The 14197-nt window shown below is 42.4% G+C and overlaps 1 protein-coding gene across 7 annotated transcripts in view; it reads left to right on the top strand.

Annotated features, from left to right (window-relative positions):
• PHACTR2 (phosphatase and actin regulator 2) overlaps nucleotides 1-14197 on the top strand; it is a 194521-nt gene that overhangs the window by 116382 nt on the left and 63942 nt on the right. For all 7 annotated transcript variants that reach the window (XM_040448987.1, XM_040448983.1, XM_040448982.1 and 4 more), the window contains exon 3: nucleotides 11301-11381. In XM_040448987.1, the coding sequence (XP_040304921.1) occupies nucleotides 11301-11381 (81 nt within the window). The remainder of the gene's footprint in view (nucleotides 1-11300; nucleotides 11382-14197) is intronic.

Genomic DNA, 14197 nt, shown 5'->3' with positions numbered 1-14197 from the left:
ATCCCAAGCAGGCTCCATGCTGTCAGCGCAGAGCCCGACATGGGGCTCAAGCACACGAACCATGAGATCACGACCTGAGCCGAAATTAAGAGTCCGATGCTTAACCGACCGAGCCACCCAGGTGTCCCAAGTCTTCATTTTTTTCTTTTTTTTTAACGTTTATTTATTTTTGAGACAGAGAGAGACAGAGCATGAACAGGGGAGGGTCAGAGAGAGGGAGACACAGAATCAGAAACAGGCTCCAGGCTCTGAGCTGTCAGCACAGAGCCCGACGCGGGGCTCGAACTCACAGACCGCGAGATCATGACCTGAGCCGAAGTCGGCCACCCAACCGACTGAGCCACCCAGGCGCCCCCCAGGTCTTCATTTTTAATCCCTATACTACACCACCTTCTAGATCAGTAACCATATCAAGGTAAAAATACCAACAGAATATTATCAAAGAGATTTACGTATATATACAAGAGAAAATAGAACACAGGGGAGAAGAAACTAATATTTATAAGCTCCCTACTTTGAATTTTTTTTTTCAACGTTTATTTATTTTTGGGACAGAGAGAGACAGAGCATGAACAGGGGAGGGGCAGAGAGAGAGGGAGACACAGAATCAGAAACAGGCTCCAGGCTCTGAGCCATCAGCCCAGAGCCTGATGCAGGGCTCGAACTCACGGACCGCGAGATCGTGACCTGGCTGAAGTCGGACGCTTAACCGACTGCGCCACCCAGGTGCCCCTAAGCTCCCTACTTTGTATCAAATACTTTATGAAATGTTTTAATTATCCTGTTGTCCATCCAAGTCAGGTTTTCCTATCTCTGTTTTCATATACAGAAACAAAGGCCTGGGGGAATTTGGAGCTTGACTATATGATCACCTGCTAATAAGTTGAAATGTATGGATTTAAGCTTAAGATATATTCTTAAAAAGGCTAGAACATATCCTTCCTGATTCATTTTCTATTTTCTAGCTTTTTTTTTTTAAAAAAAAAAAAAAAAAAAAGCTTGTTTATTTTGAGAGTGACAGAGAGAGCCCAAGTAGGGGAGGGGCAGAGAGAGAGAGAATCGCAAGCAGGCTCCTCGTGGTCCATATGCATAGCCCAACGTGGGACTTCAGCTCATAAAACTGTGAGATCATGAGCTGAGCCACCATCAACAGTCGGACGCTTAACTGACTGAGCCATCCAGGCGCCCCGATTTTGTAGCTTTTTCAGTCTTAAAGAAGAATGATGAGACCCCTTTACCATCTTAACAATCAGAGATTTGGAAATAGAGAGCAGACGGGGAGACTCCTGAAAGGGAGATTATGTCCAAGTGGAAACAGCACTGCTGTGAAATTTTAAACATTATAGTTTGAGTTACAATGAAAAGGTATGTTTCCCTAAGCCCCCAATATTTTTTGGTGTTTTGTTTTGGAAAATAAAAACTTTAGTAGAGTTAGCCTTGGTCGTCTCACTGCAGGGTCCAACAGGAATCGGGTATCATTTGTGCATCCTGTTTTAGTCTAGGTCTGGACCAGTTTTGCCAAAGAAATACTGTTCTTTATAGATACTGTACATTGTGTAATACAGGCAAGATGGTAGGAGAGGAATGTTTAATTAACATGCTCAAGAAAACTTTTTTTTTTTGCATTAATCCAAGAAAGTTCATACCAGCTTTCCAAATGTTTTCTTTTCTAATCTTATTTGATTGAAGTACAGTTGACACCCAATGTTATGTTAGTTTCAGGGTACAGCGTAGTGATTCGACAAGTCTGTATGTTCTGCTGTGCTCACTGCAGCTGTAGCTGCCATCTGTCACCGTATGATGCTATTACAATACTCTTGACTATATTCCCTGTGCTGTACATTTCATCCCTGTGGCTTACGCGTTCCATAAATGGAAGGCTGTATCTTCTAATTCCCTTCACCCCTTAGCCCATCCTCCTATCCCCACCCATCTGGTAACCACTGGTTTGTTCTCTGTGCTTATGGGTCTGTTCTCTGTGCTTATGTTTTGTTTGTTCATTTGTTTATTTTGTTTTTTAGATCCCACATATAAGTGAAATCATACTGTATTTCTCTTTCTCTGACTTATTTCTGTTAGCATAATACCCTTTAGGTCCGTCCATGTTGTTGGAAATAGCAACATCTCATCCTTTTTTATGGTTGAGCAATCCATGTGTGTGTGTGTGTTTGTGCGTGTGTTTGTGTGTGTGTGTGTGTGTGTGTGTGTGTGTGTGTGTAAACACTTTTCTTTATTCATCTATCAATGGATGCTTAGGTTGTTTAAGAAAACAGATTGTGGAGGCAACTCGGTGGTTCAGCTGGGTAAGTGTCAGACTTCAGCTCAGGTCATGATCTCACGGTTCATGAGTTCGAGCCCCGCATCAGGCTCTGTGCTGACAGTTCAGAGCCTGGAGCCTGCTTTGGATTCTGTATCTCCCTCTCTCTCTACCCCTCCCCCACTCATGCTCCATCTCTCTCTCTCTCTTAAAAATGAATAAATATTTTAAAAAATTATTTAAAATCCTAGCCACTTTAAGAAAAAAAAAGATAGAAAAAAATTTAATCACCTTAAGAATCCTAGTCTGATGAGATATGTATATGAAGGTGGTAAACATGGATTTGGGGGAACGCCTACTCAGCCTTACTACTCCAGCTGGTTACTCACGCCTATTGGTTTGAGTTGATGATGTTTTATTATGTATTGTTTTTAGGTTCACTAAATAAAAACAGGCTTTTAAAGGTTACATATTAACCCCTTCAAAACATTTTGGCCTAAGATATGAATAATTTCTGACAGAGTTGAATTGGAACCCAGTCAGTTGAATTTGATATTTAAACAAGTGGGCATATCTTCATTTAGGACTAAGGTCTCTTTCACACCCACTCTTGTCTGATCTTCTAGTTTAAAAAAACCTCTTCACCATTTAGAGATGAGATTCGTGTTTATATCAGGTCTCCAGCTTGTTCATAGTGTGAAGTTAGAATTAATTACTCTAAGGATGAGTATCATTCTCTTTGTTCCAAACTTCTGTAACATTTGTGGTGTCACCCTGTTTTGAGTTTACCATCTTTTAATGTGAAGAAACAAGAAATGGAAAGACAGGATAAATCCAGAAGCACCTGTCTTAAACATTTGTGTTGCTCACGTATCGGTGAGAGTCCTACTGGAAGAAAGACAAGCAGTGTTTCACGTAGTTCACACATCCTGGCCTCTGATTAGTCTCCTAGGATTATTTGTACTTCCCTGGCCCATCTGGGATCGGGGACTTGCTCATTGTTCTAGGCCTAAATCTTACCCCTGGGGAATAAAATCCAGGAGTCCCTGGGGTTGACTTCCCATGGCTGTTCCCAGCTCGTCCCCTCTGCACACAGCACAGATTTCAGCTGCTGTTGTTTCCACAAGACAAAGATCATCACATTTGCCTCCTCAACCTGGCCTTTGTCTGTCACCCCATCGCCTGAAATTGTAGAAGTATTACATACAGTGTTTAATGAAAAAGCATAATGCTGAACAGTTTGTAAAACAGCTTACCTTTGGTGTGAAAAGAGAATACTAAAAATGAATATTTGCATTTGCCTAAGAAAGTCTGGAAGGATACATGGGAAACTAATAAGCGTGGTTATTTACTTGTGGAGTACAGCTGGGGTTCGATTTGAATAGGCGGAGGGGAAGGTGAGAGTGAGAGTTTTTATTGTATCCTTTTATAATTCGAACTATGACAATGTACTACCATCTAAAAAGTGCTCATTGAAAATTAACTTTAAAAAGTTTCTCTGCCTCATATCTTGAGGGAAATTTGGAAAGCATGATACCTGTCATGGGGAAGTTGACTCAGTTTGGAGAATGTAATTATCAACTCAGTTTGGAGAATGTAAGCAGTAGGCTTTTGGTTAGACACATTTGGATTCAACTGGATTCTGCGTATATGATTGGAAAATGTATTTAGCCTTTTTAAATCCCGATATCCTTATCTATTTGAGGGAACTAAAAAGAATTGCTTAGCCTGTCTTTCAGCAATACTGGGAAGCAGGATGAGAAAGTAAATATAAAAATGCCATTTAAGCAGCAAATAAATGGATGATTACTATAAGGTTTCTGGAGGAAGTTGTGGCACCGATTTCCAAAGAGGAGGAGGGACATAGATCTCACCATCTTCCTCTTTTTTAAGGTCTGGTCAGCTTTCAAATTCTTGAACTTGAGGGGGATAAAGAAGGTCTATGTAGTTCTTCTTTCATATTTCTGCCTTGAAAATCTAGAGAATCTTTGTCTTCTGTTGGGAGAAAATTCACTTTTAAAAAAAGCATCTATGTAATACCTTTTTTTGGCTGTTCAAAAGTAAAAGCTCTTTATTGCTGATGAATAATAATAGACTTAAGCAAATGGGAAATTTATTGGTTCATGAAAGTGAAAAGACCAGGGGCATCAACCTTCAGGTATGGTTGGATCCAGGTGCTTAAAAACTAAGATTAAGAATCCATCTCCTTCTTTGAGCCTGTTCTTCAGTATTGGCTTTTTTGTTTTGTTCTAAGTTAGACTCTCCTTTTATGGAGGCAAAATGACTAGTAGGGGCTCTAGGCTCTTATGTGGCTAGTTTCAACAGATACAAAAGAAAGAGAAAGCCTTCTTTTCCTGTTCCAGAAATTCTCGGGCTGGATGTCATTGGTACAGTTGGGACACAGCCTCTCTTGTAACCAATCACCAATGCCAGGAAGAGACTAGGCTCTGATTGGATAAGCCTGGCAGTCTTGGAGCCCAGGGTTGGGGTTAGCTTCACACAGATCACATGGACTGAGAGAGGAGGAAGGTGGTTCCTCAAAGCTATGTCTAAAATAAGTACAGGGGTGCCTGGGTGGCTCAGTCGGTTAAGAATCCAACTTCCGCTCAGGTCATGATCTCACGGTCCGTGGGTTTGAGCCCCGCCTCGGGCTCTGTGCTGACATGACAGCTCAGAGCCTGGAGCCTGCTTCGGATTCTGTGTCTCCCTCTCTCTCTGCCCCTTCCCCACTCGGGTTCTGTCTCTCTCTGTCTCTCAAAACTAAATAAACATTAAAAAATTTTTTTTTAATAAGTAGAAAAGGGGGGCGCCTGGGTGGCGCAGTCGGTTAAGCGTCCGACTTCAGCCAGGTCACGATCTCGCGGTCCGGGAGTTCGAGCCCCGCGTCAGGCTCTGGGCTGACGGCTCAGAGCCTGGAGCCTGTTTCCGATTCTGTGTCTCCCTCTCTCTCTGCCCCTCCCCCGTTCATGCTCTGTCTCTCTCTGTCCCAAAAATAAATAAACGTTGAAAAAAAAAATTAAAAAAAAAAAAAAGTAGAAAAGGTTAGCAAAGGGTGCTAGACATGTCTTCCCTCCCTCCTCTCAAAACACAAATGCAGAAACTTAATGCAGTGTATTGGGGCATTATGAGGATGAAATGATAAACAAGACATCTCTCATAGGGCTTAGAGTCATGTCAATATGCATCCCTGCACACGTGTAGCAATGAAAAGTAGAGAAGTGCTAGAACACAGGTACTGGTAATAGCTAACATTTATTCAGTGCTTTCTAGATTGCAGGTACTGGTCTGAGCACGTTAGCTTTTTAACTCATTTAGCCTCCAAAAGAGCCAGAAAAGGTAGCAGCTGTTTTCCCATTTTGTAGATGAGAAAGCTGAGGCACAGAGAAGTTACTCTGAAGTGTGTCAGGAACACAGTTGTTACTGAATCTCGCCAGCCAGGATGCTGAGATCCCTAGCAGGGGCCGCTGTGTGAAGAGATCTTAGAATGTTAGGAGGATTCCACCAGAGAGGGAGAGAGGGCAAAGGTCTGATTCGAGGAGAAAGAAACAACAAAGGAGTGGAGCTGAGGAGGTACAGAAAGTCTTTAAAATGGTGAGGAGCAAGGTTTGACTTTAGCATGGGGCTTGTGAAAAAGGGAGGTGAACAGAGGGAGGAGAAGAATGGTTCCCCGGGACCGGTGGTAAAGCCTGGCCGGGTTCAGATGAGTCGGGCTTGTTCTGTAGTCAGTAGGATTTTTAAGTAGAAGAAGGGTATGGATAAATAAGAAAATGGCCAGACCCCTGAGTATTTTTACTGGGGGACGTTGGCTTTATTTCGCTGCCTTATGTTCTTGAGATGTTTTGGAAGGTTTTTGCAAATGTCCCGTTGGGTGGCATTTTCATGGTTGTTGCTTTAAATGACTTTGCTACGCTTTCGTGAAGGGTCTTTTAAAAAGGAGGCCGTTTTCTGACATTCTGTTTTCTGTAACTGCTATTGAGGAGAGGTAAAGCAAAGCCAGGCTCTTCTAGAACGCTTTCAACACGAGACAACCAGTTCTCTGTTTCTGTCACAGTTTTACAGTAAGGCCATTCAGCACTCAGCACCAAGAAGATAACACGGTACGCTTATTTAGTAGTCTAATTGCTCTTCTGTTTTGTTCCGTCATTAAACGGTGTTAGAATTGAGAATTAGGACTCTCTTTCCTCGCCAGAAGAAAACACAAGTGGCTTGTTGACTACAAGATTTACTCTCCCAGATACTTCCAGAGTAATATAAAATCCTGGCCGAGCGTCCACAGCAAGGAGCTGGTAGCATGTGCCCCGGCCTCCTCTCCTGAATGCAGGCTTCATGCCCAGAAGGACATCATAAATCATTTAAAATTTATGATGAGCCCGGTCGTGTGCTACATCCTGTTAGTTGGCTGCCGTCTGTCCTCCTCACACTACAGCCTTCCTTCTTCAGAGCACACAGAGACTTTTTCAGATGAGCCATAGGACAGACAGCTCAGGATTTTCCCTTTGGTGGGCCCAGCCAAGTAGCAGAGGGGCAGAAAACAGAAGACTCCTGTTCATAAAGTTTTGCCACAAGCCTCGTTTGCTTTCTCGTAGACTGGAGGGGGGGGGAAGGGGCAGAAAACGAAACTGTTAGCATTATTAGCCTATTTTCTTTTATTCATTTATGCAACAAATGCACATGTTTTCTGAGTTCCAACAACCTGCGAGGCACTGTTGGAGAAACAGCAGTAAACAAAACAAGAGCTTTGGTTCTCATCGAAACTCCATTTAAGGAGTGGGTCCCATTTCAGGAGGGGGTGACATACTGTGCAGGATAAGGTAGATAGAGGCGAGAAGACGAACAAGCTATTCCACGGCTGTGCGATGGAGGGATTTCTGATAAGGTGACATTTGAGCAAAGACTCGAAGGAAGTGGTGGAATGAGCCGTGTGGGGGTCTGGGGAAATCCCATCCTGTAAGGACAGAGGCCACCGTGCAGGAGCTTGCTGCTTGCATCAGGTGACAAGAAGCAGGGCTGGAGGGGCTGGAGCAGAGAGAGCCAGGAGGGAGAGGTGAGGAAAGCATCCCCTGGGGGGCATGGTGGAGACCATGCCAAGGAGTAGAGAGAGAATTCAAAGTGAGATGGATGGACAGCCATTGGATGTTTTTGGAAGATCAGTCCTCTTCAAATACTTGTAGCACCAGAGTATAAGCGTGAAGGCAGGAAAATGGGGCACAGTGCATCCCTCACTTAGCAAAGTGTGTGCTGTTGTAACCAGAATTGAACTGTCAGAACTTGAATTCACCCAATCCAGAGAGCAAAACAGAAGCCGTGGGTTTGCTTTGATCTTCATAAAAAAAACCACACACGCTTTTTTAATTGGGATAAAAGTAAGTAACCATGAGCTGTTTACTCAACTGGTAACCATACTTTTCATGGAGAGACCTAGCTACTGCATCCAATGATCTGACCTCCCTGCTAAATCTCTTCCCCAGCAGTATTTGTGAGGCCCCCAACATTATTGCTATCGTTGCACAGATCAGTGTGAACTTCAGAGTCAAAGAACAGCTGGTTGGATACTATACTAGGCATCAGGTTCTAGGGGGCTTCAACAACCCACTTTGCTCTCAGTGAACACAAAGGTAACTCAGACTATTTTCCCGTCACGGATGGCTTACTTTAGAGCTATGGGGAGCACGGGTTTGATGAACGTGTAAAATTACAGGGAGTGGGATTCTGACTCCTTATGAGGAATATCTTCCTAAGAACGAGGGTGACAGATGCCTGAAGAGGGCCATCCTGCCTCTGAATGTTTTCAGCAGGTGAGCACATCTCAAGAATGTTCCTGAAATGGCTCCTGCTTTGGGCGGCAGGTTGGACGGGAGTGACCTCTCAGACTCATTCCGATGCAGAACGCTTCCAAGCCTATGAAAAAGTGTCCAGTGAATGTGCTTTGCAAACATACAGACACTATATAAACATGAGGCAAATATTTTAAAAGATGAAGAGTGTGATACTTGTTCTTCTGGGAGAGCAGTGGTTGGAACTTTGTGCCCCAGCAACATACTTTCCATGCTCAGTCGCCTGCAGTGTGTTCTCATTGGCCCCGTACACAGTTATCTGCACTACGTGTTAAAAATCCGCTCAGCCAAAGACCAAACAAATTGCCAAGACGTTTTCCTATCAGGGCCCGTTTATAAGAGGTAAAGCAAAGAACAAAGCTGTCGGTTTCAGTTCCTGGCAGGAAGCCAAGCTGCTTCAAAGCTCCAGAATTTGCAAGGAAGAAAGATGAGGGATTTTTAACTGAGATTAAATTAGAACTAAAGCAACAGAAAGCTTAAAACTTAAAACTGAAGCATCCTCAGGGATTCATAATGGAAAGGCAGAAACAAAAGATAGGTTTGGGCTCTCAGACGATCTTTCAGTACAAGAGTGAAAGCTTTTAAAGGCGCCCAAAGCAGTGATTACAGAATGGCTTTGATTAATGATACTGGATCACACAACATTTGAGCTGGATGAGTTGTCCATTAGCGATCACTGAATCGCGTCCCTCAGTTTACAGATAACAGATCAGAGGCACTGGAACCTGAAGATTCAGACAGCTCACAGAACTCATTGTGGAAGTTCTGGGACTAGAATCCAGGACCCCTGACAACCACTTCATGTTTTAGATCACTCTGCAGAAACAGCAAACAATGAAAAGTTGTTTCCTAAGGTGAAGGGGCAGACAGCCACAAGGACTATGTTCTGAATCGACTGCATTTGGCCCCTCAGAATGTGGCTAATGGCACCTGCTCTTGCAATTGCCACCTGTGTCCTCAAGCTTGGAATCCTTGGGCCCACCTCCAGGCCTGGAGGCTGGGGCAAGCGGCAGGAGCCGTCCTGTGGTCCAAAGAGGTCGACCAGCAGCCCAGACCCCGGTGCAGCTGCCTAAACTTGGCATCTGTTCCCCATTCTATGGTCTTGTCCCACCTCAAGTCCTGTTGTCACTTCCCTGGACAAATTTAGCCCCATCCGTCTTCTGCCCCAATCTGTCTCGGGCCTGGGTCTCCTCAGAGCCCCAGTCAAGCATGAATGGGTTTGTACAATCCTTGGGGAACCACAGTGGTCAGGGTCCTTCTGAACCATCTGCACTGTCTTTGCAGTACCCCATGGTGTCATTGTGGGTGTTGTTTGGCTTCCTGTGCTGACAGGAGTTCTCATTGACAAAAGCCTGAACAAATCGAAGCTGTACTGAAATAACAGCACTCTTTTTAGATGAAAGAACTCCCATCAAAGAACAGCTCTGGCTGCCCACCCCCCCATCCTCCATTGAAATGACCAACATTTGCGGGAGCTGTTGTTACGTGCTTCTGGAAGAGGGTGGAGAGTGAGGGTGGGTGGTAATCTAAAGGAAGATGGGAAGTTGTGTGTGTGTGTCTCCATTGGAACCAATAAGATGTTCGTGATTATTTTTTTGACCATTTGTTCATTCACTCATTCATTTATTTTTTGTCTTGTTTGTTTATATTCTGATTCTATCCAAAACTATGTTTGACAAAACCAGGAACAAAGGGCACATATGCGGTAAATAAAATAAAAATGAATTCAGGTCTCTAAGAAGGAGGAAACAGATTTCGTTGGAGTTGTCATATGAAATCTGTGTTAAATATCAAATTTTACTCTGACCTTTGTCAGGATAAAGGTCAGGATAAAAGACGAATACCAGGATTAAAGAGGAATACACAATTAATGGTTATCAGAAAAGGTAAAAAATATTTCAATTTCTTCAAGAGAGACTAAGTGTTGGTATTCTGGGACTCATGCCATTACTAAACACTTACTGAGGACGTGCAGGTGCTTGGCCCAAAGCTCTTGGCCCAAGACACACCTCTCCCTTCCCTTCTCTGTCTTCAAAGTGTCCTTACTTCAGGCCACCTGGGGCACCCCCAGAAAACATGTGCTTAGTGTTAGTACGAGTTCTCTTTCTGGGTGTCAGAGTAGGGCTTGCAGTAATGGGGTTTAGTTTGGATCTTGAAATGATGTTGTTCATGTGGTTCCAGGATTTGCAAATTTTGAGGCCAGGAATAGGAATTTTAGGGGGAAACAGAATCCAGTCCTGCTGTGGCTACCCAGTCTCCACCAACGTACCTTTCCTTCTACCTAAATTGCCCTTTCTGTGGCCCCTTTTTGCTGTGTCAAGATGCTTTTTCTAACAGGGCATCTAGAGGGAAGAGACTTGTATAAGAACACACGTCAGAGAATGTCGGCTCAGAGGATTAGTAGGTGACATGACTCCGTATTAATTTTACACACCTCTTTGGCCCCTCAAAGTGGGGAGTAGAGTCAGACCTGCAGGGTTCAGGAAACTAATATTATATACACATAAAGTGAATACTATTAAAGTCCCACCCTGAGCTTCTCCACTCTGAAGTTGTAACAGGAATTTAAATTCTTCCAGAAGGAAGAGGCAGTGTTGAGATCCCCATCCCTTTACATGCCTGTGAAAGCATGAATTCATTCCATCCTCTTAAGACTTGGGGTTTGTCAGGGGCTGTACTGGAACATGCTAGACCTTTTGAGTATAGCAAGGAAATGAGTCACAGAGATCTGATGTGTTGGACTTTTGTGATAGATGGCAGGAGGAAGAGTAGTCCTTTTTCACTGGGATTCAGATGAATTACCTGAATATTTACTGAGTGTTTGTTTGTTTGTTTGGTTTAAATGTAAGCATACATACCCTTTACATACATTGCATATTCACAGAAGCCGGTTTTAGAATGCCTAAAAAAAGGAATATTTCAAACTGTGTGCTCTTTAGTTGATAGGAAATCATGTGTCTGGATTCTTGGCCAAACATCGTCGTTTGAAGGACCAGGCCCAGGGGCTGGGTTTCAGAGCATGGGCTGCAGTCCTTTGCCTTTGTCCTAATGATACTGATTCCAACCACATGTTTTCCGAGACGACTAGAAACACTGGGGTTTGAGCCTTCAAGTGAACAGAATAAATGTGTTTGATTCTACTTGCAATGTTTTTCATAATTATTTTAAGCAATGACTTGATTCTTACTTATGCTTATTCTCTTTAAAAGTATTAGAAAGGAAGATATCCACAAGACAAAGTAGAGAGGAGCTGATAAGAAGGGGCGTTCTTAAGGAGTTGCCTGATCAAGGTGAGGAAATTAATCATACATTTAAAGTAACTTGATCTCTCATTCTTTGGTCTTTCTTTCATTTTCTTTTGAAATTTAAGATGATCATGGTCTTTGGGAGATAAAGCAGTGAGTATGGCCCTCTGAGAATCTTGCTTTAATTCAGAATGCCTTTGTGGGCTGCAGAGGATCGAAGGTATTCTAGAAAAGAAATTCAATAACCTTCTTGGTGAGTCCTTCACCGTATGTCACTAACCCTAAAGCTCTCCAAAGGTGAACTGGCTGAAGATACAGATAAGATACAAATGCTTATATGACACCTCTTCTTTTCTTGAGCTTCAGTCTTTCTATGCAAGTTATCTCAATTGTTTGAGTAAATGCAGAGTTTTAGCTTGGCTGGTGCCTTTGGGTTTCTTCAATCTACCAGTAAAAGAAAAAGGGAGAGAAAAGAAATGTCAATGTACCTCTTGTCCTTTATTCTCTATAATACATTCAAATGTTCAATCAGTAAGGCATGAATAGACAAATTAATCTGCTTTATGCATTCTCTCAAGTAATTTTCCTACTGTTGTGCTCTTTTCATTTCTTTGAATCTAATTGTCTTTCACCTTTTCACTAACAATTACTATTTCCAAGTATTTTTCCCCTGCCCCTAATCTTCCCCTGCCCCCTTTTATTACCCTCCCAAGAGGGAGTCTTGCTCAAAAAGACAAGGATTAGGTACAAACCAAGATAGACCCTCAGAAGAAGACACCACGATTGATTATTTCTCCAAATAAGTAATGCCAAATAATTTTCATTGCTCCCACTACTATTAAAACTAAAGGGAATTTTTGTTGCAAAATTGTTGATTTACCTCATGCCTTCCCTTGCCCCACCCCCTGGATATTTACTGGGCTAAAGTTGTATTACTGTACTTTTATGAAACAAAGTACTATTAATTTGGAATTGAAATCATACTACTTCTCTTTTTCTGATAAATGTGCCTTGCAGAGAACATCTTTTGGAATTCACTATTTATAAACCCAAATGACACACTTTTTCCAACATCTGAATAATTCCTGAACAGGGCTAGGGAATGCTTTACTATTTTACTCCTGCTTCAAAGAATGTAGGGAAAAGTCTGGAATGAATAATACCATTTTTCTTGAGCCCTCACAGTTTTAGGCATTTGATTTCAATCTCTGACCTATTATACTTTTCTCATTCTGTTTTATGAATGAATTTTATGTCTTCTCTAGTTTTCCATTACTAGGAAGCTATTTATTTCCTGTCTGGGGCTTTAAAAAAAATGCACATCCCTAACTTATTGTCAGTTGAAGGTAGACTTGAAATGTTAAAATCTGTCTCCCCTCTAATCTCTTGGGAGGCAGGAGAAAAATTACAAATCCACTGAGCAATCAATCCCCTTTCTGGGGAGAGTAATACCCTTTCTGGGGTTGGCCAGTGTAATTGTTTGGTATCATTTATTTGGAAATTTTTTAAAAAAAGGGTTTTTTTAATCTTTATTTATTTTTGAAAGAGAGACAGAGACAGAGTCAGAGTACAAGCAGGGGAGGGGCAGAGAGAGAGAGAGAGACACAGATTCCGAAGCAGGCTCCAGGCTCTGAGCTGTCAGCACAGAGCCTGATGCGGGGCTCAAACCCACAAACCATGAGATCGTGACCTGAGCTGAAGTCAGATGCTTAACCGACTAAGCCACCCAGGCACCCCAATTTGGAAATTTTTTAAAGAAAGGAAAAATGGAAAAATTTATGATGAAACTGTTACCGAGTATGAAAGACAGATATAAAGACCCCCTTTTTTTTAATCTGATTAAAAAATCATAGCTAGAAAAAAGTTTACTTTTTCTAAAAACAAGTGGCAATGGCCAGTTTAAAGAAATCCTTAGTGTTGATTGGTTTTTGCTCTGCCTAATCTGTTAAACTATGTACTTGATCGCTTATGATATCATATACTTATTTCCCAGAAATCGGACACTGGTTGACCTTTTTGTAACTTTTGTGAGCTGAACATTACAAGTTTTAAAACATAAAAGAAGAAAAACAATTTTTCACCTAACCATACTGTAATAGGTTTAATGTTTGGGAAGCCATAAGTTACTGAATTGTACTTTCTGCCTTTTTTGTGGCCCCTAAGTAGACCTATAGAAATGACCTAAACCTTGAAAGTTCCTGGTGATGCCAATAGTAAACAGTCTTTTCCCCTTTTCAACCAAGGGCTGGAAAAAATAGTTTTCTGTCATTTTTCCAAAAACAATTATCTTGAGAGTTTCGGTCTGTTTTCAGCTCTAGCCAGAGACTGGAAGCTGCTGTGCTTGGTGACAGCCTCCCGTCTTCTACCAGTGAAGATTCATTCTTTGCCTTGATGTGCTTGACCTTGCCTCAGCTCTCTTGACACTTACTGTCAATTTTGCCCTTTATTCAGTGAGCCAGATAGGCTTTTAGAATCCCTCCAGCTCCCCTAGGTTTGACCCATCCCCCCCCCCCCCCCCCCCCACCCCCACTCTCAGCTATATTGTTATTATTATTATTCCTTTTAGATTATCTTTTTTACAGTAAGATCTAACTTCAGCTAAAAGTTCAACAATTGGCCTTCTCTCCTGAGAATTCCAAGGTCTAGTCCAAGTTCCTTCCTTATTTCTGGTTCTTTCCTTCCATCTCTCCCCGTAGCTTTAACACGAGGGCAAGGAGATGTTTCTGCCTGCCTTCCAGCCTCCTTTCTTTCTCTCCTGTGGTGTACTTTTTAACCTTCTGATGAGTCACTCACCTTTTGGTCTCACAGCCTTCTCCTTATCTCTGTTTCTCTGTGAACTATATCCCAGATACACTTGTTTG

The sequence above is a fragment of the Herpailurus yagouaroundi genome, unplaced genomic scaffold, assembly GCF_014898765.1.
Source record: "Herpailurus yagouaroundi ecotype Mexico unplaced genomic scaffold, PumYag 198, whole genome shotgun sequence".
Classification (NCBI taxonomy): Eukaryota; Metazoa; Chordata; class Mammalia; order Carnivora; family Felidae; genus Herpailurus; species Herpailurus yagouaroundi.
The sequence above is the reverse complement of the archived record's forward strand: the minus strand, read 5'-3'. Positions and strand labels throughout refer to the sequence as shown.